A 22686-nucleotide genomic window follows, 5' to 3' on the forward strand; every position below is an offset into this window, starting at 1 on the left:
CCGCACCCCGCAGTACGCCGAAACATACCGCATGCTGCTGCGTCTTGCAGTAGCTAAGTAATTCGCTCATGTACACGCAGATAGTAGACCATACGATTAACTCCCATCTTCAGTCATAAAGTCCATTAATTAAAGACGTCTTGCAGTGACTAATAAAAGACTCCGGAAGTAAATGCGTCTTTTGTCTTCTTATTAACCCTAAAGCTGATAAATGCAAAAATGTGCATAGTCGATATTGAATTTCAATTTGTAGTTCCTGAAATTAACGCCAGTGAAACCGAATGTGATGTGACACAATTTCTGCTCTCCGTAGATATTTGTTGTTGACTATTAAAATTATTCCATCAAATTCTCACTTCTTACTAATCGACAGTGACATTTAAGATGTGTGGATTAAGATGGATGTTTGTGAATGCATATTTACAGGACGTCTAAACGGATCTTGTTGAAATTTGGCATTAATGTAGAATTGGAAGTATTTTATGAGTAGTAGTAGTAGAGAAAGCTGAGCTAACTTGCAGGTGATGAGGGAGGTGACGTCACGCAGTTCCGTCCTGTCGAGGCCGCAAGGGCAGCGCAGCGCCCCCTTGCACACCTCTGAAAACGCTGCGCCACAACATTATTGATTACAAAAAACATGTTCAAATAAAGAATAAAGAATATTGTTTTAATATCCATACCAAATAAAGTAATGGGATTGTTATAAACGAACTTACCGGTAACATCTTGAGTTTGAGTCATCAAGGGAGTGTTCTGCGAGGCCTAGGAATTACATTTGTAAAATGAAAAACGGGAGTACTGAAAGCATATTTTAAGAAAAACTCCTAGATACTTTTTGATTTTGAAAAACATAGGACCACAAAATAAAATAAGAAGTAAATCGTATCATAAATCTAAGAGTAATCGATGTACAGTTAGAGAAAAAGCGTATTTAACCTCAAAAGTTACAATCGTTTAAACATTTTGAAACGCGACAAAAATAAAAACCAATACAACGCTGCTTATAAATGTGACTGTATACAAAATAACGACCGAATTAAGAACGTGCTTTTTGAAATCAAAGTAGATGTAATTCTTACGATAGCCGTATTGCTGAAGCCGAGGTGATCGTTGAAGCGGGAGGTGACGCGCAGGCCGTGGTATGGCGTGGTGACGTCACCCAGCGAGAAGGTGGACATGTCCACTGGCGACAGCTGCTGCGATAACTGCTGCTCAAACTCTGAAGAGCTGCTGAAACCTGGCGCCTGGTAGTCTATCGGCGCAGCTATATGTTTTTTATAGAATAAACTTTTGCACGCGACTCCATTGGTGGGTAATTTAAAAAATGAGTAGCCTACGTGTTCTTCCAGATTACCCCCTACGTCTATGCCAAATTTGATCGAAATCCCTTTAGGCAACAAATTCTTAACATCCATTCATCTAAACGCATCTAATATAATATTAGTAAGATGAAGCTAAGAAGTAGTTTTTGTTGCCAGCTACAATGCATCAAGCTTTATACATTTTCATGTCTTTTTAATAAAAAAAACAAAGTCGCCCTTCTAGTCGGTCAATTGACTTATCACAGCATTTCCCTAATATTCGGAGACGAAGGATTAATACAATTATTTTTAATACCTTCGTTGTAACAAAGTTTCAAGCTGAAGTCCAAAGAGGCAGGTGTCTTAGTTTGATAGCCGTTGTTAACGACGGTGCAGTACTGCAGCAGGTGGTATGCGTCGTCTTCAAGTTCGCGGCCGGAATGCACGCGTACGCACGCGCCCGTCGCGTGGTACGTGTACTCGAATATATGATAATCCACCAAATTCTCCGGCTTACATTCGTCCACGTAGAAACATAATGCTAGACGGTCTAGCTAAAATACGGATAGTTTCTTATTTTTATATTAACTATGAAAAAAACTTGTAATTAACTCATTAACTGTCAAATAATAATAATCTTGATCGATGTTCAATTTTGTGGTTATTTTTTAAATTTAAAACAATAACTTACATATTTCTTATCAAATGCGTCGAAAGCATTTATTAATGCCGTGCTAAGAAATTGAGCAGATTCATCTCGACAATTCTTCTTTAATATTGGTAATTTAAGTTCTTTAAACTTCTCTATATTATAACTGTCCTCCGGAAAGGCATCCTTCAAATACGCTATCATACTCACAGTAGCAACCGTTAATTGTTTCATTAGAGTTACCGAACCTAGATAATTTTTTGTGGCGTCGTTTGTTAAGAGCTTTAAAAAATCCTGCAGTAACAAAAAATCACAATAAACATTTAAAATAACCTAATTTTCCAACAAATTATAAAAAAAATGCCTACTTCCGGCGAAGCCAACGCCTGCATCATTAATTTCGATTAAACGTATAATTTATGGCATAAACAGGTGGCTATTTTTAATTCAATTGCTATTGATTAAAATATTACAAATTGTAATCGTATACAAACTAAATTCGATTTCCCGCTCTTTTAACTTTGTGTTTTGTGTATAAAAAGGCAAAAGTATCAGCTCTGTAAAGCCAATAAAACGGGTTTATCTTTAAAGCGATTGGGGCGCCACCTTTTATATAGTTGAATTTTTCAGGAGCATAAAGTTTTTAACACAAAATTGAAAAATAACTCGTTTGTTTACTTGGCCTATTTCTAATATTATAAAACGTTTATCTTCCATTTTTGATTTTGACATTTTTAACTCAAACAAATGCCCTTATTATTATGACACTTGAAAATATTTTTAAACGTTTTTAAACACATACCATAGTTATAAACAAAATAATTAAACAGCACTAATATAACTAAAATGTTGTGCCCTGAGGGTACTCAGTATCAAAAGGATTCTGTAAAAAAAGAAGAAGAAACGTATAAAAAAAATAAAGTGCCGGCAGATGGTCCCGGTACCTTAGATTTGAATTCTTTTAAACATCATAAAAATTGGAAAAAATCCATATCAAGTTTTTTTCGTGGTCAGCTTCGCTCTACCAAATCTAATGATGTAAGTAACATGACAATAAATTATCTTTCATAATAGCGATATCATCTTTTGTCCAATTTTGTTAGATTCCCAGTGTTAAAAGGTTTATTTTTATCGGGAGGACAACAACTGTTGAAAAGTTCACTCTGAAGAAGTTGTAGATATAGATATATTAACGGCATTGATGCGATATTGTCAGCTTCAACTCATTCATTTCTACCAATTTACATTTTCCTCTATTGCATTTAGAAACTTTGGTCAGACTATGAAGATATACTCCACTTTTACTTATTCGGTGTCTGATGGTAGTAGTTATTGTAATAACAGTTTTACATAAACATTTTATGAAATTTTCAAGTGTCTACTGGTTCTTGCAACCTTGTAACATTAAAATAAAAAAAAATATTTTTCTTATAGGGTGATCGACCATCGGGCAGCAAGGAAACGTTCGAAGATAAACAAATTAGTCCTGAACAAAAATGGCAATCTTTAGGTAAAGTGTTTAGGCGACAAAGTTTTGCAGAGCATTGGACTAAAACATCGCACAATGAAGGCGAAACCTCTTCCCAGAACAGACGGCTTGCTGTTAGAAAAGTTATATCGAGCTATTTTGGTAGAACCCAAAAGAACCAGTCGACGTCAAATGAAAAATAGTGTTTTGATTTGTAATTAAAAACATTTTTTACTTGTAATTTTATTTTATGGCAATATAAATTAGTTTTCCTGTTATTTGTCTTTTACAAACAGATTTCGTAAATTATTATACACTAAGGGTGAGTTGCACCATATCGCCGGTTACCGTTAAAGTTAAAATTATTTGTAACGGTAATATTTGGAATAACCTTAAAATTTACTAAGGGTGAGTTACATTAACTAACTATAAACCTTAACCAGCACATTCACGATGGTTACGTCTACGGATGTTCATGATATTCGCTACACCAGTTTTGCGCTGGTCAAAATGACGTCATATATGACACTAATCATAACCGCCCGATTTTGGGCGGTTATAATTAGCGTTACGGTTAGTGTCAGTTCGGTAGTGTCAACTGTCACAAGCTCTTATCTTCAAAAGTACAAATAATGGAAAAAGAAAATCTCTACTATTATCCTATACGTAATCCAGAAGAATAAAGTCTTGCGTGCTCGGGAATAATGGATTTCCAAGATGGAACTCGAAATTTGGCCAATCATTCAGTTTGGACAAATTTCGAGTGTCGAAGGCCATAGCAACAGCGCTTGTCCCTTTTCTCTTATTTAAAAAAAATGTCCTCCATAAAAGGACAATTTATAATATGCATTGAGAGGACAATTTATAATATGGCAAATAAATAAGACGCATTTATATTTGTATAATTTTATTGTTTCATTTTTGCTACATATTTGAGTAGTAAAGTAAATACAGTTTCAATAATGGCCCAAACTAGTTTATTTTCACAAGAGTTTGCCATTTTCTCCATCTCCGTGGGCAAAAAGTTTATGTCACTATAAAATACCATGCGTATGATACATAAATATATACGGCGAAACATGAATTTCCAAACATTTTAATTTACGTAAATGTCATTCTTGACACCAACTTGACACTTTAGTGACATTCAGGTTTAAATGTTTCCATTGTAAAAACGAAAAACACATAAAACCTCTGTGAGAATATGTTTTTGCACTTGTAACCCTATTAACTATAACTATAACTTTTACGATAACCGGCGATTTGATGCAACTCACCCTAAGTATGATAAATCTTTTCAGCAGCTTTATTTACACTAAAAAAACTATCGTTTATGATTTAAAGATAGTTTTGCCTCAACTATTTCGGTAAATATTATTCACGTTGAATATATTATAGCATGAGTACGGAAATATTAACCCTCATTTTGTGGAAATTGAAGGAACTTATTTCTTGCAATGGCAACACCTAAATATATTTCTAAATATTTATCGTCTGTGCAAATGTCATCTGCCAACTGCCAATGTCAATTCTGACAAAGTTGAGGAGATTGGAGACAAAAAAAAAAACGGAAAAAGTTGTGTCATTACTTTAGGCAACCGAGGGAACGAAATAATTTTTTGGCTTTTATTCATAAGTTTTTTTAACATTTTATTTATTGCCTTAGTAACATTATATGGTTATCCCTAAATGTTACTGCAAGTTATTGTTCAATTGAAGTAATTGTGCATCGCTAAACTAGTGTATACGCCCTTGAATACAACAGTATAACAAAAAGTCTAAAGTCAGCTTAGCAACAACAGTTCGATTGCAATAATTCCTATTTTAAGGAATTTAGCGATTTGCACACAGCTCGAGTGCCTTTAGGAGGTAAGAGAATATTCATAAAAGTAAACATAGATCTTTGTAATTGCTAAATAATGAATTTAAGTTATACCTTTGTGTAGCGCCTTATGCATAAGTGTGCCTATAGTTGACGAGCGTGTGTAAATTTGTCATAATACTATTATTACGCGCTACGGCAATATTCAAGATAATTTTCGACCCCTTAATATTACGAAACAAACATAGAGTATCCAGTTGAGACATCTTTAAATTTTGTACTACTTTTTTATTAGATTTCGTTTAATTTTAATTGTTTATTTCACATAAAATAGTATCCATATATTGATGAAATATAAATTTATAGTAAGACATATTTCAAACATAATTAAACCAACCATAAATTAAACATTTCACAACTGCACAGTTGTGTTGAGCTTTGGAAAAAAAAATTATGAGAAATATACAGCCCATAGTTGTTTGGTAATAGTAAGCAAAAGAAATAGATTACATAAATATTTATTGCACATTTAACAAAACATATAAATAAAACACATTAATGTGGAGAAGTTTGCAAATTTAGGCAGCGTGATAAGGGGAATAAAACTATGCTTATTAACGGAAATTGTTTAGGTATTGTCAAGTACAAGATCAAGTTACATAAATATTAATAATATACCAATATTAGAGAGATGGTATTAAAAATTGAACTGTCATACAAGTGAATTACACTGTGTGACTAGACAAAATATTCAAGCCAATTTAACAGGCTAAAATGTTATCATCATCATCCACTTGCCCTTATCCCTTATGAAGTGTTGGCACAGTATGTGCTGCTCTTCCATACATCTCTATCAGCCGTCAAATCTGAATCCACTCCTTTCTTAAGCATATCCTATTTCACACAATCCATCCATACTTTCTTCGGTCTTCCTCTTCCTTTGTAGCCATCCACATTCAATCTTTACACTTTCTGGTTTATGTCCCCATCATTTCATCATTATAAATATAGAAAAAAATATTAACATTGTGTGTGTCAGACAAACATAGTTAATGGTTTAATTTAGATTTCTTGTCAAATCATTAGATTTAAAAAAAAAATTACAAAATAATGGGAGACGGCTGAATTCTGGAATGAATTTTGAACACTTTACTTATTGTCAGAATCTATCATATATTGAAATTTTAATGAAATTTGGAGTTTAAGCCTGCAGTTTTTGGTTAAATCAAATAAAGATAGTATTATTACATATATGAAGTAATACCAAACTTACCCTTAGGTTTCAATTTAGGACCTGCTCTGAATATAGTTTGTTATATTGCCTCCTCATCCCGGTCCATATCACCATGTTATATTACTTACTTGAAATGATCATGAAGAGCAACTTATTTTTAAATGTTTTATAAGCTAAGCTAATTCAATGAGAAACATGCACAGTATTTCAGATCTATAACATAAGTTTTCTCCTTAGTGTAAGAAACTAATACAAAAGTTATTTTTATTTGATAATTTGACAAATTCATATTTATTCAACTAGGAAAATGAAACAATTGATTTTATGTTATTCTAATTTTCAGATGATAGGAGACAATGCATTGAAGAAACAAGGAATAAAGATATTAATTTTAAATTTGTAGTGTATGTAAGTGTACATTTGGTGCTTTTTATAATTATAAGATGATCACAAGACGATGGTTCCACCCGTCACTGAACGGGGTAGATGCAGAGAAACTGCTGATGGATATCGGGCGTGACGGATACTTCCTAGCGAGGCCTAGTATGAGCAATAAGGGAGACTTTACACTCTCTGTGCGAAGGGGTAACGAGGTAACGCACATAAAAATTCAGAATAACGGTGAGTTTCTAGATCTTTACGGTGGAGAGAAATTCGCCACTTTGTCGGAACTCGTCCAGCATTATATGGACAATCAAGGTCAGTTACGTGAAAAAAACGGTAACATCATCAGGTTAAAAATTCCACTCAACTGCGCAGATCCTACCACTGAGCGCTGGTACCACGGCCAATTGACGGCAAAAGAAGCCGAGCGGATGATGTTAGAGAACGGCAAAAATGGATCCTTCCTCGTTAGAGAGTCACAGAGACAGCCCGGGGACTTCGTGTTGTCCGTACGAACGCGAGATCGTGTCACGCACGTTATCATAAGGAGAAAGGACAATAAGTATGACGTCGGCGGAGGTGAACAGTTTGATGATCTCGTAAGTTTAATAGAGCACTACCGCAACTATCCAATGGTCGAAACCACAGGCGAAGTATTACGTCTTATTCAACCTTTTAATGCTACTCGAATACAAGTGAGACACCTTCATACCCGTGTCAAACAACTTCAAAAAGAAAATGAGGGTCCTATCGAGAGCATGGCATACAAACAGGGTTTCTGGGAGGAATTCGAAACGTTACAAATGATGGAAAACTTGCAATTGTTTGATAGAATGGAAGGTTCAAAACCAGAAAATATAAGAAAGAACAGATATAAAAACATTATACCGTTCGATCACACGCGCGTCATTTTACGCGATATACCACCCGACGCTTCGCCTGGCGCAGATTACATCAATGCCAACTACATCCGATGCGAAAGCACCGATTCCGACTCCAACGGAAGCTTCGAAACGTATTCCTCGCGCGATGCTTCCTCCAGACATAAGGACAAGTCATCGCCAATTCATGCCAGCGTCATCATCACATCAGAAAAGCCGAAAGAAATAATAAAACAGGAAAACGGTATTCGTAAGATAATTCCATCGTTCGTCCTTCGGCCAAATCCTAACTATGTTAATACGACCATTCCAAAAACTGGAATCGCAACGAAGAATGGAGTTGTCGAGCTTGTGTACAACAAACTTTATATCGCTACACAAGGCTGCCTGACTACCACAGTATATCAGTTCTGGTCTATGATATGGCAGGAGGACGTCCGCATAATAATAATGACGACAAAAGAGATCGAACGCGGCAAAGTTAAATGCGAACGATACTGGCCGGATCTAAATAAGACGGAAGTCTATAAGAAATATACCATCTTTAATGAATCGGAATCTTCGACTCAGGACTACACTCTGAGGCGTTTCATCGTGACGAGAAAAGACGAATGCGAAAAAAAACGAACGATCTACCATTTCCATTTCACGGCTTGGCCGGACCACGGCGTTCCTTCGGAGCCCGGGAGGGTGCTGAACATCCTCTTGGACGTGAACCACAGGCTGCAGCAGATAATGACGGGGCCGGATGCGCCGCTGCAGGCCGCGGTGTGCGTGCACTGCTCCGCCGGCATCGGCCGCACCGGCACCTTCATTGTCATCGACATGATCTTAGACCAGGTCAGGAAAGAGGGCTACGACTGCGAAATAGACATTCACCGCACGGTGCAAATGGTGAGAGATCAACGCTCCGGTATGGTTCAAAACGAGGCCCAATACAAATTTATATATATGGCGGTCCTGGAGTTCATAGAGACGGAAACGCAACGGCTCTACCCGCCCCCCGAAACCGCGAAAGACTCGCCTAGGTTGCGATCACACCCCGTACCTTTTTTATGAATCGTGTCAGAAAGGCGAAGTCGTTCTTATCGAAAGCTTTGTCTGTTGGAAACGTAGGAATTCCTAGAGTCTAAAGTTATAGTCCGTTCACGTATACATTCACGACTAATTTCTATTACATATTCCTTAAGCGATCAATTTCCGTCTTTGTATAAAAGTACTCTTAGCTATAGCATTTTACTTTTTATTGCGCCTTAAGATGGATTCAATATCGTTACATAATATTCAAGTTAAATCGCAACTTCCCTGCTATATACACATGCCCGTAGTAATTCATCTTCAGCACATGTTTGTCCCCTCCGAGGGATTCGGTGCATACCCAAGTTAGGATGACTAGGCTTTAGTCAAATACGCTGGGCAGCTGCAGGTTGGTTCTCTTCACACATAAGTTTGAATTTCTTCGACAATATGTGCAGGTTACATCAAGAAGTTTTCTTTCATTGTAAGAACGTCGGATAAATGTACATAATACGGTATTTAAAAAAGATTGATACGCGGTGCGCCACGTACGCTCTCCGAACTAATCAATAATGGTAAAATAATGCAAAAAACTTTTCATTTTAATTCTTCACCTTGCTTTCCACATATTATCGGACGGCATTCTTATTATTATTTGAAATAAACCAACCTAGTCTGTGGGTTTCAATTGCCGCGTCACCTGTAGAAAATATCTTTGTAAATGAATGAGGGCAAAATGTTTTGTTCATGTTTCCGCAGTGAAAACGTACAGTTAAATTGTTATGTACATATTTATTACAAAACAGAACATGTTTCTGATTTATTTATTTATAGATAACTTTGGACATATCTTTATTAAGTAATTAAAACCGAGAAAGATATATAATATTTCTTACTGCAATTTAGTTACATAAGTCGCTTTTAACTTCAGAAAATCAATTTAAAAGATCTTAATACACATCACTAGTAGGTTTAACTATGTTTAAAAAGATACTATATTAAATTTGTTTAACTGTTACACTAAAATGATTACAAACCTGAGACCTGATAATGTTTCAAATGATTGCTTTAATGTGTACTATATGAAGTCAGGAGATTGGCTTCAATGTGATCTCGAATTCGATTTTGAATTAGAAAGAGTATATTTTTTATTTTACAAAACTTATTGAATTGTAAATGAGATATGATAAAACGAGAAAGTGAAAAAATTCCCATTGTTTACTACTTAGTGGTCTTGATTTTTAACGTGCATTCATATTAAAACAAACACATCACATATTTTACACAAGCTATTTTTCTTATTTTTTTTTTAATGTATTGACTTTGATATTGATGCAACTATTTCAGTTTTTGAGGTTTTTTTTTTGTATATTTTAAAGTATGATATGTAATGAGGTGCTTTTTTTGTAAATAAATAGGCCCACGGCCCGCCGGAGGTTGGTGCGATATTTTTATGAAATATATTTTCAGTTACAGAGTATAGAGATACGATAAAAATGGCGGGAGATGGGATGGCATCAAGTAGTGGAATTTCTAGTGGGCATCAACTGCAGTGACACACTATGACACATCTGTCGTCTCTTTTTTAAATAAAATAAAGGATAGCAATACGGATAGCCTAGGTATACTATCGAAACATACAAGTTATAAAGTTTTTTTTTAATTAACTCGATAAATACTAAGGTCTGTAAATTTTAAAGTAACGTTAGGAAGATAAACATCTGTAGATTTTGGTTGTCTATCAATGTTCATGTTTGATGCATCGTAATTACAGGCACCTTTTTTGTAAAGATTTATCTCCGAAAAGTTTCGTTTTAAACAGACAATATATCAGTGTTTCAATAAAGTTACACTGCAGTTGAAATCCACAAATTTGTTACAAATAATACAAGTGCAATTTTTATTAGTTAATTTTAAATGTAGGGTAAGTGATTGGTCAAAATCTAAACATAATTTCTAAATTTTATCAGACAATAATTATATATTTATTAATTCATTGGCATAAATTTAAATAATCCCTTACAATGAATCGTAATATAAAATACAACATAGTACAGCTTCTGTTATAAATATTCTAAAATCACATTATTGGTGCTAAAATTTGAATATTGAATACCATTGGAATATTCAAAATTCCACTACTTGATTCATCCTGTACTATTTTGTTTATATGTTGGCATTTTATTTATATTGTTCTTTCAATTTGTAAATCAAAACTGCTGTTTAGCGGCATAGAAACACAAATAAAAATTATGTTATCTGCTAAAGATATATGTTGTGTTATAATATTGAATAAAATGTGATATTGCAAATGTGTATTTAATATTACTGGCAGTCCTCCATTGATTGAAATTCCACCTGAATTTATAAGCAAAGAGATATTTTTAATTTTGTTTTTGGTTCAAAATAGTGTTATGTGTTTTCCATATTAACTTTTATTGTGTTAAATCCTTTAAATGGGTTACTGAGTTTTTGCTTAAAATGATTCCTTAATGAGTAAAAATCTAAAATCTTGCAAAACATAACACAATTGTTATAAAAATCCCTATTCTTACAACATTGTTACTTTCAATGAGTTTACTATCATTGAGAAAATAATTAACTACTGTTCTCATTGTTTTGAATTGAAATATTACAAAGCAAATGTGAAAATCCAAATGTGTGTTTTATCATTTTTATTGACAGATTAATGAGTTTATATTAAAAAATTATCAATGATCTAAATTCTAAATATCTTGCAAATATATAAATATCTAGAAAATTAAATATTGCTTTTTGTTGCCAATCGTCATTGATAAAGTTAGAATTACTAGTGAAAAATAATATATTCTGCAGTAAATTGCTACAGTATCAATCATCATTGTTCACTTGAATTTCCTCAATGCCATCACTTTCAGTAACCAGCGCCCGCTCCAATATAACGCGACCCTCCTTATATCTGTAGCAACAAAACACTCACTTGACTACAATTCCTTTGTGGTGTTAACTATTAAAAGACCACTGCAAAACATAGGTTATGGCTATTACTACATTAAAAAAACAACTTATAAAGAATCAGAATAGCATGAAAATTAGGAAGTATATGTATTTGACAAAATTTATATGACATTTGTGCAGCATTTATAAGGTGTAAACAAACAAGTATAATACAAATTCTGTCAATAACATGCTTGTAAAATTTTATGCTATATCCTCTGATTACAAGCTGTCCCTGTTATTAAATTACTAAACTAAGTGATTTTTATCTAAGCTTATTTTAAGCAAAATTAAAAAGTAAAAATGTGACTGACTCTAACCCTATGACACTGAAGGGCAGAAGATGCATCAAATAACACCGCACCAGTTTAGACTTGAAGTAGGAACTTTCATACACTTATCCATAAAAATCTTAACTCCTTTTGTCAGTCAGGGGAATGGGGAATGACAGTTAATGAAAATATAAAAATATGAAATACATTTCAGTTATGTAAGCAACAAAATTACTAGCAAGATTTATCTGAATAGATCAATGAAAGTGTAGAAAAGAATATATATATACCGTTGGTTCTCTTCGGTGGCAAATTCATAGACCCAGCCAAGCTTGTTGGTGCAGTTCTTGCAAGAAACATCACGCACCATGTGCCGCCCAGTCAGCATCACTCGATCTTGCACCTCAGAGTACACAAGGTTCACAACCTTGTGAAACAGAAATGCCCTCCCTGTAATAATTTTTTTATATTACTAGCTCTTGCAGATGACTATGTTTGCATGGAATTAAAAAAGCTTATGTAGTCTTCCAGAATATGTTCTACATCTATGCCAAATTTCATCGAAATCTGTTGAGCCGTTTCACCTTCTAACAAACATCCATCCATTCGTCTTAACTTTCACATTTACATTATTAAGACTATTGTACATTCCTCTGAGGTTTATGTGTTTTTTTTTCTACAGATTATTAAACGGTACTAGAAAATAACATAAATCTGAGAGTAAATTCAATTACTTCCCATAATAACAATAACTTATTCGTCACCAATTTCATCACGAATATCGAATAAAATATCAACAAACCTGTTGCTCCGGTAAATCTCGTGCTGATTAACTCCGCACGATTAGTGAGATTCACATCACAAGTGGCACATGAAAATAAACGAGTCCCACCAATATGGTGTAGAAATATTTTTCCCATTTTTCTTTGTTTTCAAAACACAGAATGACAACTGATAATGCAAAATCAATCACAGCGACGGAGTTTGATATTGACAGTGACAGAACACGTCTGATTTCGAGTGTTGTCACTGTAAATAATATAAAACATTTTAACACAAAATCACAAAGTTCCATCTCTAACACGCATGTTTCGATTTTTCCTAATATTCCGGTCATTTTTGCTTTATCCCATTTTCTCTACTTCGGTACAGTCATGTAAAAAGTTATTTAATATATCAATAATATGTCACTTATGAAACGGTTCCTTTCCGAAAGATATTTTATTTTTCAGTTATTCAGTTACTAAGCAACAATGTCTTAATACTTTATTGAACTGTGTTTTATTTATTGTTTGATTCGGTTTAGTTTAAGTAAAATTAAAATTAAATTGGTGAATTCATAGAAATGGACGGCATCAAAGAAGATGCTATTCATAACACAGCTCTTAAATTAGCAGAAGAAATAAAAAATCTTTCCATTTATAAATCATTTTACAGCGACATACAGGTAAATGAAATATCAAATAGTATCATAACTTCTTTAACCTGCTACTACTATTGGCACTCGCAAAACACCACTTCGTTTTGTTCTTTCGGTAGTACAATATCACGTTTCAAAGTTCCTCTGTATTACTTTTAAAATAACTGCCTATCGTTTATTATCTTTTAACCCACAGAAATTAGTTTCATCTCCAAATGTTAAAAAAGAAGATTTTAAACAAAGCCTTCAAGAGGCGATGAAAGAAAAAGGTTTAGACACAAAGTTAAGAAATACCGTTTACCATTGGGTACGAACACAAAGTAAAAATAATGTGAGTTTTATTCATAAAATAATTCGTTACATTTTATAACAAAGGGATGAAACGTCACAATGTTTTTTAGAAATTAGATCCCCTCACATGTTTGTCTAAAGCAAGTTCTCAATGGGAGAAAAGGATACATAAATCATTGAATTCTATGTGTTCGGACTTAGAAACTTCGTTAGCTAAGTTGAGGCCGCAGAGCGAACAAGACGACATCGCAGAAAAATGGAATGAACTTAGCACATATAGTTTGGGTAAAAACATTTAAAAGTCATTACAAACGTTCTAAATCAATATTTTGAATCTAACGAGAGCTTTTATGGCACTGTCAATCTAATTTTGTATTAAATGAACTGTTTTGTGATTAAAAAAAATACTTTTGACAGATCTTTCCAAATACAGACCCGTGTACGCACCAAAGGATTTTTTAGAAGTTCTATTAACTCTGTCTGGTTACGTACCATTTACAAGAGAGTAAGTTAAAAAAAGAACAAATTATGTAACGTACAACAAAGCACTTTTGGTACTCAGTTTTTGTAATGATTACAGGGATGAGCCGAAATGGGAGTTTGCACATCTACCACTGCAAGTGAAAACTTTGGATCAATTGGTAACAGCAAAAATAAATGTTAAAGTTATAAAAGAAACATTATTTGATTTTCACAAAACCCACATGGTAGCTACCCAGTTATGCTTCCACAGATTCTTCAATCCGCCTCTCATAACCCTTATTCTCGTTCAGCGTATTTAGGACTTCAGTCAGTTGTAAAATAAGTTGGTATTAGAGTGTAATGATGCGTGTAGCGCAAAGAGTACCCCGAGTGGGCGAGCGGGGAGCCGCTGCTGGGCGCCAACCCGGAGTCGCGGTGCGCGTTGGGCGGCGGCGCGTTAGCGGCGGAGCGCGCGGCCCTGGGCGCTCGCGTGTCGGCTCTGCGCTACGCGCCCGTTGCACAGGAATTCCTTAAACGTGGCAGCCCTCACTGCTTGCGCGCCGGACTTTGGGCACAAGTGCTGGGCGTCGAGATCACTCCACACGTAACAAACGTTTTATAAAACCTTTTTACTAAGTTATAATTTCGTCGGACATGAAGTGAGGAATCGTACGTAAATTATTTCTAATTTAACAGATTACCTATTTACTTTAGCAAGCGGCGAGCTTCAATCAACTAAAGAAGAACGTACTGGAGGTGGACCTCATGATAGACAAGCTAATATTCAAGGATGTGCAACTGACAGCTTCTAACGATGACCAGTATTTTGTGTTCGAAGATCTACTATACCAGGTTTGTTTTTGTCACTTGTCAATTTTAGTGCTAAATTTGTGCCAACAGACGTAAAAAGTAATTGATAGCCAAGACAAGGTGAGCTGTTTTAACTCCTTTTTAATAAAATCTCATATTACCAGGTGATGCTTTGCTTTTCACGCGACGGTGAGATCTTGAAGCAGCTGACGGGCTGCGTGGGCAGCGCCCTCACCGTCACCATCAAGGGCAAACAGACTTCGCCCGACAACACCACCGTCTTCCCGCCCAGTGGAATTATACCGTTCCATGGTTTTTCTATGTATGGTGAGTTTATTTGACGTTAAAATAATATCGTTTTCTAATCTTACAGAGACAATTAGACAGAGTAAGGGACAAAATATGAACAAATTTATATACATAAAACACGGCCGTTTAAAAAAAAAAAAAAAAACGGAGATAATGTTCGTATATAAAAGTGGCGACATTTAAATGTGTGATGTGCAGCGACGCCATTCTGCTACCTGTACGACGAGCCGGTACAGCTGTACTACACCTTCCGCGCCTTCTACATCCGCTACTGGCACCGCCTGCACTACATTTCCACGCACCCGCAGGTCACATAGTCTTAATTACTTTATTCTACTCTAGAATTGGCATTTTAAAAAAAATATTTGACTAGGGAAGAGACGTTGATTTCTAAACGTATAATTGTTTTCACGAAACTAGAATCCTTTTTTTAATGTGTTGAATTTAGTTATTTATGTTATTTTAAACCGTTGTTAACTCAGTATTATATTAATTTCAGGGTATCGTATCACTTTGTTTATTATATGAAAGATTATTAGAAGCAAATGAACCTTTACTCTGGATACACTTCAAAAATATTAACATCCATCCGTAAGTAAATTGGAACGAATTGTGTAATAATTAATTGTAAATAATTATGTGTAATTCATTAGATAATTTTTTTAGAGTGAGAGTCGTATTCAAATGGTTAATGCGAGCGTTCAGTGGACATCTTCCCCCGGATCAGCTATTGTTTTTATGGGACGCCATCTTGGGCTATGATTCTTTAGACATTCTGCCACTGCTCGCGGTTGCCATTTTAAGTTTCAGAAAAGAGAATATATTTCAAGTAAACACGATTCAAAATGTGGATGCCGTGTTGGCAGATTTATCAACAATATCCATTGTACCTTTGTTACAACTGGCGCTGATGAAACCATAGAATATCTGATCAAAACTCATTATATTTATGTTGGTTTTAAAATAAAATCGTTATATTTATATCTTTTATGTTATTTTTATTAATTGTAGAGAAACTTTATTGAATAAACATTAAATAAAAGATGAAACTTTTTGAACAATTTATGGTTTATTACAAACAACGCACCAATTTCCTTCGTCATAAAAACTTTTTTCCACGATTAAATTAGACGAGACACATAATTGTTCCAATTCACCTTCTTCAAACACATGATAGAACCTTAACAATGTGCTCTCTGGTTTATCTGCTAGTTTTTCTTCTTTTACGCCTCTCAATTTCCATGGGACAAGCAAATCTTTGTGTTGAAACTGAGTTCTATTCTCGTGCACCGGGAGATTGACACCGGCCACTTCGACGATGCTATTGTTTTGTATTACATTTTCTTTCTTTTTGCACAGATAGTTGGATTTGGTCTGATCTTTAGCCCATACGGTGATAAGAGCGCGACCTCCTGAACGGAGTAGTCGAGCTATTGTTTGTAAAGCTTGGACTCGTCTCGACTAGAAAAAAACAATCACATGAAAAATTTTTACAATTTGTAAAAATCAAATATTTGGTCCTTTGAGCCGGATGTATCAAAATTTCACTAAGTAGTGTTGTGTTTAACTATTTAATTCATGTTTGCAGTTTTTAAAACTTCATGTTTATCTTCGCTATTATATACTAACCTGAGTACTGAAGTGATGTACGACCGCAATGCAAATGATGACGTCAGCGCAGCCGTCCCTTATGCCCGCATAGAGCAGGTCCAGCCTGACGCAGTCGGCCGCCGCCACATCGCCGATATAGTTCTTGCACTCACTCAACAACCCACTGCTACGTTCGCCTGCTATCTAAATTGAAATAACATATTTTTACAGTTTTTTGTGTAAATAAGTAATAATTTGAACATGAAAAATTTACTCTATAAATTGTAGTTTTCTATCGATCTTTAACTACAATGTTGGACGTTTGTCTCTAGAAGTCGAAGTAATCGGTTGGGAACTAGCTGTTCTTGTATGGCTTTGTTTGCATGGCATTATAATGCTCAAATAACAATGAAGGCCATTACAATTGGTTAACAAATATTGTTGGCTTAAAGTTTTGTCCCTTTCTCTAACAATGTTTTTCAATCTGTTTACTCTGTATGTGAAATATCTTGGAAATATATAGCCTATAGCATTTGGTAACTGTAGGGCTTTTTATTAAAGAAAGATGGTGTGATTGCTGACATCCTACAGAAGTGTGTTTATGTTTTATTACACTACCATAGGTAACTAAGATCACTGTACCTGCAGTATATCTGATCGCTTGAGGATGTTCTTCCCGTTGCCGGCGCCGAGGTCGAGCAGGACGGCGCCGGGCGGCGAGTCGCGCACGAAGCGCACCACCTGCGGCCACGCCTGGTGCCGCGTGCTGCTGAAGTGACGCGATATCTGCTCGTACACCTGCACATCACACCTCTAAAGTCGCTTCTAATACTGTTTCTCTTGGTTTTAACCACTAATTTAATCACTACTAGATACAATTTACCTTGGCTTACATAGCCAATTCATTTATATTCTGTGGTTCTAGCACACCTGTATTTTTTTTACATGTTTAAACATTTACACTCTTTGGTAAAAGGTGTCATAGAGTATGAAAATATTAAGAAAAGTACCTATAGTCGTTTTTTTAAAATTTACAGATAATAGATATAAACAAGGATACTGAGTTCTTAAATAACAGATACTTACCTGATGTACATGTAGTTCCTCCAGATTAGAAGCAATGGTATCATCCAAATCAGTAGTAGATTTAGTATCTGCAGAATCACAGAGGGTCTTGTACATGCAGTCACAACTACCGCGTCTCGTCCATCGAAAAGTCAACGATATCCTCATCTCCCTGTTTCTAGTCTCATTTGTAACCACTTTAACATGTTGACCATTCTGAGTTTGGTGTTCAATGACAGGGTCCCAAGTACGAGGCTGTATTCCGTGTTGCCAGTCATATCTGTAATATATGATAAAGTATTAATTGAGCTATCTAATGAAGATTTGGCTGGATTTCATGAATTTTTGTTACATTCTCAGTTAGATACAATTTTCTTAAAATCTACAGTTTATTTATTTAATTGTTTCCTACCTTGCTTCATCTTGCATAATCAATATTGACCTCGGTGGGACAACAATGGGTACATTCAGACCACTGTGATGTCTCCAATCCATAACTACTGAGGATCCCAGCGAGACGGACAGTATTGTAGGTCCAAATGGACTGTGTCGGTCTACATGCATTGGAATACCTTGAAAAACAAAATTAATTTAGTTCGAAAGAAAGAATTTTTATAACATAAGGTAATAAATGAGCAAGCGGCCAATGAAATCTAACAAAAGAGACAGACATCTGCATTTCCAGTTGCAATGCCTACCTTTAATTGACAAAGGAGCAGATACACAGAAAGACATTCCCCCTATTATATGTCTCATCTTTTGCCAAATCCACATGTAATTTTTTTTTGATAAATGTGACTAAATGTAGATCAAATTATGGTGTAATGCTTTAAAAAATTACCTTGCCCTGGGATATATTTATTAACAGTTAGCTGATCAGGTGGTTCCAGGTTTATATTTCTTTTTAATCTTGTCCAAAAAATATCACATTCCTTAGGTATCTTGTTCGGTAAAGGTTCATCTAAATCTACATCATTACTTCCATAACGAAATTCATAACCAAAATGTCTTACTTGCCGATTTTTTAGATTTGGTATGTCATCCTTCCAGTCAAAAAGTTTTATTAATCTTTCTTCTTCTTCTATACTTATAAAATCTTCTATAATGTGCAGACCTTCTGGATCTTTGTATGGACATATAGCTTCTGTATTTGGTACTAAAAAAAATATGTTTGAATTATTTTTGTTTCAATGGTTAAAAAATATATGCAAATATATCTTTGAAATTACTCCATAGAGCAAATCATACCATTTTTTACAAGTGTTTTAATAAAAAAAAAAAATTACCTTTATCAACAAAACACATATACAAATATGTGTCATTGTTGAAGCACTTTTTACCATTATATTTAAGATAAAAAGTTAAAGCACAAGATTCACTTTCAAATACTAAATATGAGTGTGACTCCCCCTTTTGAGCAACAAACTTTTTTAGTTTCACTGAAGGTATGGTATTCAATAGATTTACTATGTCTTCTTTTAATAGTCCTGTAGCTTGACCGACATTGCAAAGTATTATATTCTGAAAAACAATAATAGGTTAATAATAAAATATATATGTAGTGCGTAAGTAATAAGTACAGCCTATAAATCGGGTTTTGGACGATGCTAGAATCTAAAACATACAATAGTTCTTATAAAAATAAAAACTTACAATTCCAGGCTTCTCAGTACAAGTAACCCCTTTGGAAGATTGTAATCTTGCAGCATATCTTTTACATTTTTTATCCACTTTTTTACTTTCGTTCATTTTTAAAGATTTTGTCGTTTTATTTACATCGATATACAAAGCATCCATGGACTGGTATGAATTTTAAATCAACCATGCATTTTCATTATCACTTTGAGTACCACGTTACGATGTTATGACGGATTTTTGACATAACCAAAACATATGATTTTGACATTTTATCGTTGATATTTGCAGAGAAGATGACCGAAATAAAAAATACATATCGGATAAAACTCTAGAAAATACAGGACAGTAAATTCTAAAATTAACGTTCCCGTAACTATGACATTGTTAAAGGTTTAATTGTTTCGAGATTTCTGTTGTTTTTTGGGTTTTTAATAAACTTTTAGAGAAAAAAAGATCAACTACTTTGAAAATGTAATCTCTCCGTTAAAAGACAAAGTCTGAAAAGATGTCAATGTCAAAACAAAATATTTTTGGTATAAGTAGTGTTACGGTTTTATAATTTTAAACATAATTGGTTGACATGAATAAGGTATCAAATTGTTATGTATGATTGCGTATATCACTTTTATTTACAAATAGTTAACGTTAAATATCTTTTTTTTCCAATAGGAAATCGCAAATCATAAGAAGCGACATGTGATTTGTATGGCTTCAGATTTCTTTTATCCGAATACAGGAGGAGTTGAAGAGCATATTTACAATTTATCGCAATGTTTAATCAAACGCGGACACAAAGTTGTCGTCATAACCCATTGTTACGGCGACAGAGTGGGAATAAGATATCTAACAGGTGGCTTAAAAGTGTATTATTTACCTATAAAAGTATTTTACGCGCAATGCGTTTTGCCTACCATGATTTGTAACATAGCCATAGTACGCTACATATTAATACGTGAATGTATTGAAATTGTCCATGGCCATTCAGCCTTTAGTGTTCTAGCGCATGAAATTTCAATCATAGGCAAATTGCTTGGTTTGAAAACAGTATTCACTGATCACAGTTTATTTGGCTTCGCAGACACTTCTGCAGTTCTAACTAATAAGTATTTACAAATGTGTCTATGTGAATGTGATCATTGCATATGTGTGTCACATACTGGAAAAGAGAATACAGTTTTAAGAGCAAAAGTAAAAGCACACAAGGTTTCTGTAATTCCTAATGCAGTTGATGCTTACAACTTTACCCCAGATCCTAGTAAAAGGGATCCTAGTGTGATAACTATAGTTATTGTATCTAGATTAGTGTATAGAAAGGGGGTAGATTTAATGGCTGCAGTGATAGCTGATATGTGTCCTCGTTATCCTAAACTTAGGTTCATAATTGGTGGTGATGGTCCAAAGATGTGGCTTCTCCAAGAAGTGAGAGAGAGAAAAGGTTTTCAGCATTGTGTTACCTTGTTGGGTAGTTTGAAACATTCTGAAGTGCGAGATACATTAGTTAAAGGTGATATATTTCTTAATACATCATTAACTGAAGCTTATTGTATGGCTATTGTTGAAGCTGCATCATGTGGACTGAAAGTTGTATCTACTAAAGTAGGGGGCATTCCTGAAGTTTTACCTGAAAATATGATTTACTTAACAGAACCAAATGTTAACAGTATTGTAAATGGTATTGAGTTAGCTATTAATGATTTAAAAAAAGGATATATTCTATGTCCATATGAATGTAACAGAATGATTAGAAAAATGTACAACTGGATGGATATCGCAAGAAGAACAGAGATAGTTTATAATAAAATTTTATTGAATAAAAACAAACCATTGGGTCAACAGTTAAAAAGTTATTTGTCTAGTGGTGTTTGGCCATTCTTACTAGTTATAAGTTTAATGTATTTATTACTGCAATTAGCTGAGAGAATATATAAAAGGAAACATATTGATATAGCCAAGGATTTAAAATTGTAATTAAAATTAATTTATTTCATAGAAGATATTAACATAAGACTGGTTTTGTGTACAATTGTTTTTTAGTTGCTTTTTTGAAAGAATTAGTATTAATGGATTATTGTTTGTCATCTATTCTTTTATTTTTGTGTAGCCTTAACTGGGTAATTTATCATTATCAACAATATTTTTTTATTAAAAACATACTATTGTGTATTGAATAACTATATCTTTTTACTGCATTGTCATGCTAAATAAATTTCTATCAATATCTCCATACTAACTAGGCCTGAAGTTTTTGAAATTTGAATTCTTTAGTTTTTAAAAAATAAATGAAAAACATTTCAGTTTGGAATGATTTATATTAATTTCGATGCTATGATCAAGTGATACATTATTACAAATGTTTTTCCGTTACTAAATAACAATTCAGCTTAAACATTTGTTAACCAATAGCATATCTATTAACATTATTAAATATATTTTAAAATAATATAATTTCAAATAATGAGACTGATATATTTTCATAGACAAATATTCAGGCTTCTAATAGTGCTCCATCCATGTTACTCCAACAGTTTAAGCTCTGTGGAACAAATAAATTACGATATATTTATAAAAATCTGTTATACAATTAGACTAATTACTTTCACAAGCATTAATGATAGTAATGGTTTGTAAGAATTTGTTATGGACAGTTCTTAAGTAAGGAAGTAGCATTATCAAGAGGGACAATAAGGGAAATTGACAATAGGAAATTAATTACATAATACAATGATGTGTCTACAGGAGGTATATCCCAAAAACAAGCCTTTTATGGGGATAATATGTTTATAAATCTAGCTTAGCTTTATAATAGATATAATATTGTTTTTTTTCTTTAATCAAACACATTTTAATTGTTACCTCCTCATTGGTATCCGTAAAACTGCAAGCAAGAAGGCTTTTAGTACATTTTTAACTAACAAAAATAATTACAACACATTCAGGATTTGCCCTTATTCCTACGGAAGGTCCGGACAGTATCTGTTGCTCTTCCATACATCTAGCATCCGTCGTATTTGAGTCTTTTACTAGTAATAAAATTGGAATACGATATTGTAATAGGGGACTTTACTTACACTTTAGTAGTGCGAGGCGGGTAGTTAGG

The 22686-nt window shown here is 34.1% G+C and overlaps 6 protein-coding genes across 6 annotated transcripts in view; 3 read left to right on the plus strand and 3 right to left on the minus strand.

Moving 5' to 3' along the window:
* The window catches only part of LOC106104954 (HORMA domain-containing protein 2-like), a 4472-nt gene extending 2139 nt beyond the window's left edge, over positions 1-2333 (minus strand). Inside the window, exons 1-6 of the mRNA XM_013285147.1 lie at positions 1993-2333; positions 1618-1855; positions 1080-1264; positions 717-762; positions 516-606; positions 7-53 (exon numbers count right to left, since the gene is read on the minus strand). Coding sequence (XP_013140601.1) covers positions 7-53; positions 516-606; positions 717-762; positions 1080-1264; positions 1618-1855; positions 1993-2184 — 799 coding nt within the window. The 5' untranslated portion in view covers positions 2185-2333. The remainder of the gene's footprint in view (positions 1-6; positions 54-515; positions 607-716; positions 763-1079; positions 1265-1617; positions 1856-1992) is intronic.
* A 2619-nt stretch (positions 2334-4952) lies between these two features.
* On the plus strand, positions 4953-10781 carry LOC106105001 (tyrosine-protein phosphatase corkscrew-like). The gene is made up of 2 exons (XM_013285198.1): positions 4953-5287; positions 6818-10781. The coding sequence occupies exon 2, from the start codon at positions 6918-6920 to the stop codon at positions 8796-8798; it is 1881 nt and encodes a 626-aa protein (XP_013140652.1). The 5' UTR covers positions 4953-5287; positions 6818-6917; the 3' UTR covers positions 8799-10781.
* A 781-nt stretch (positions 10782-11562) lies between these two features.
* On the minus strand, positions 11563-13003 carry LOC106105002 (protein yippee-like 5). Its single transcript, XM_013285199.1, has 3 exons — positions 12807-13003; positions 12295-12454; positions 11563-11694 (listed from the first exon to the last, which is right to left on the minus strand). Exons 1-3 carry the CDS (start codon positions 12922-12924, stop codon positions 11607-11609), a joined length of 366 nt encoding a protein of 121 aa, XP_013140653.1. The 5' UTR covers positions 12925-13003; the 3' UTR covers positions 11563-11606.
* A 244-nt stretch (positions 13004-13247) lies between these two features.
* On the plus strand, positions 13248-16286 carry LOC106105029 (TBC1 domain family member 19). Its single transcript, XM_013285244.1, has 11 exons — positions 13248-13451; positions 13621-13755; positions 13826-14000; positions 14133-14220; positions 14296-14356; positions 14551-14781; positions 14892-15029; positions 15152-15314; positions 15495-15604; positions 15796-15887; positions 15963-16286. The coding sequence occupies exons 1-11, from the start codon at positions 13350-13352 to the stop codon at positions 16216-16218; spliced, it is 1551 nt and encodes a 516-aa protein (XP_013140698.1). The 5' UTR covers positions 13248-13349; the 3' UTR covers positions 16219-16286.
* A 60-nt stretch (positions 16287-16346) lies between these two features.
* LOC106105028 (alkylated DNA repair protein alkB homolog 8) lies at positions 16347-19966 on the minus strand. The gene is made up of 8 exons (XM_013285243.1): positions 19605-19966; positions 19238-19472; positions 18793-19107; positions 18364-18523; positions 17973-18231; positions 17529-17684; positions 16926-17090; positions 16347-16757 (listed from the first exon to the last, which is right to left on the minus strand). Exons 1-8 carry the CDS (start codon positions 19746-19748, stop codon positions 16359-16361), a joined length of 1833 nt encoding a protein of 610 aa, XP_013140697.1. The 5' UTR covers positions 19749-19966; the 3' UTR covers positions 16347-16358.
* Positions 19967-20080: 114 nt separating this feature from the next.
* On the plus strand, positions 20081-21693 carry LOC106105030 (phosphatidylinositol N-acetylglucosaminyltransferase subunit A). Its single transcript, XM_013285245.1, has 2 exons — positions 20081-20178; positions 20259-21693. The coding sequence occupies exons 1-2, from the start codon at positions 20170-20172 to the stop codon at positions 21555-21557; spliced, it is 1308 nt and encodes a 435-aa protein (XP_013140699.1). The 5' UTR covers positions 20081-20169; the 3' UTR covers positions 21558-21693.
* Positions 21694-22686: the final 993 nt, after the last annotated feature.

Source organism: Papilio polytes, unplaced genomic scaffold (genome assembly GCF_000836215.1).
Source record: "Papilio polytes unplaced genomic scaffold, Ppol_1.0 DF823288.1, whole genome shotgun sequence".
In the NCBI taxonomy this organism is placed as follows: Eukaryota; Metazoa; Arthropoda; class Insecta; order Lepidoptera; family Papilionidae; genus Papilio; species Papilio polytes.

Bases quoted from the DNA above. Each gene is read 5' to 3' on its own strand.
- LOC106105002 (XM_013285199.1), bottom strand. From the start codon at position 12,924: ATGGGAAAAATATTTCTACACCATATTGGTGGGACTCGTTTATTTTCA. The intron at 12,455-12,806 runs GTTTGTTGATAT...AAATTATTACAG, and splicing joins GAGATTTACCGGAGCAACAG to GGAGGGCATTTCTGTTTCAC. The intron at 11,695-12,294 runs GTATATATATAT...TTGTTGCTACAG, and splicing joins GCCACCGAAGAGAACCAACG to ATATAAGGAGGGTCGCGTTA.
- LOC106105028 (XM_013285243.1), bottom strand. From the start codon at position 19,748: ATGGATGCTTTGTATATCGATGTAAATAAAACGACAAAATCTTTAAAA. The intron at 19,108-19,237 runs GTAATTTTTTTT...TATTTTTTTTAG, and splicing joins TATGTGTTTTGTTGATAAAG to TACCAAATACAGAAGCTATA. The intron at 16,758-16,925 runs GTTAGTATATAA...GTTTTTTTCTAG, and splicing joins TACATCACTTCAGTACTCAG to TCGAGACGAGTCCAAGCTTT.
- LOC106105001 (XM_013285198.1), top strand. From the start codon at position 6,918: ATGATCACAAGACGATGGTTCCACCCGTCACTGAACGGGGTAGATGCA.
- LOC106105029 (XM_013285244.1), top strand. From the start codon at position 13,350: ATGGACGGCATCAAAGAAGATGCTATTCATAACACAGCTCTTAAATTA. The intron at 13,756-13,825 runs GTGAGTTTTATT...AATGTTTTTTAG, and splicing joins GAACACAAAGTAAAAATAAT to AAATTAGATCCCCTCACATG. The intron at 15,315-15,494 runs GTGAGTTTATTT...TGTGATGTGCAG, and splicing joins CCATGGTTTTTCTATGTATG to CGACGCCATTCTGCTACCTG.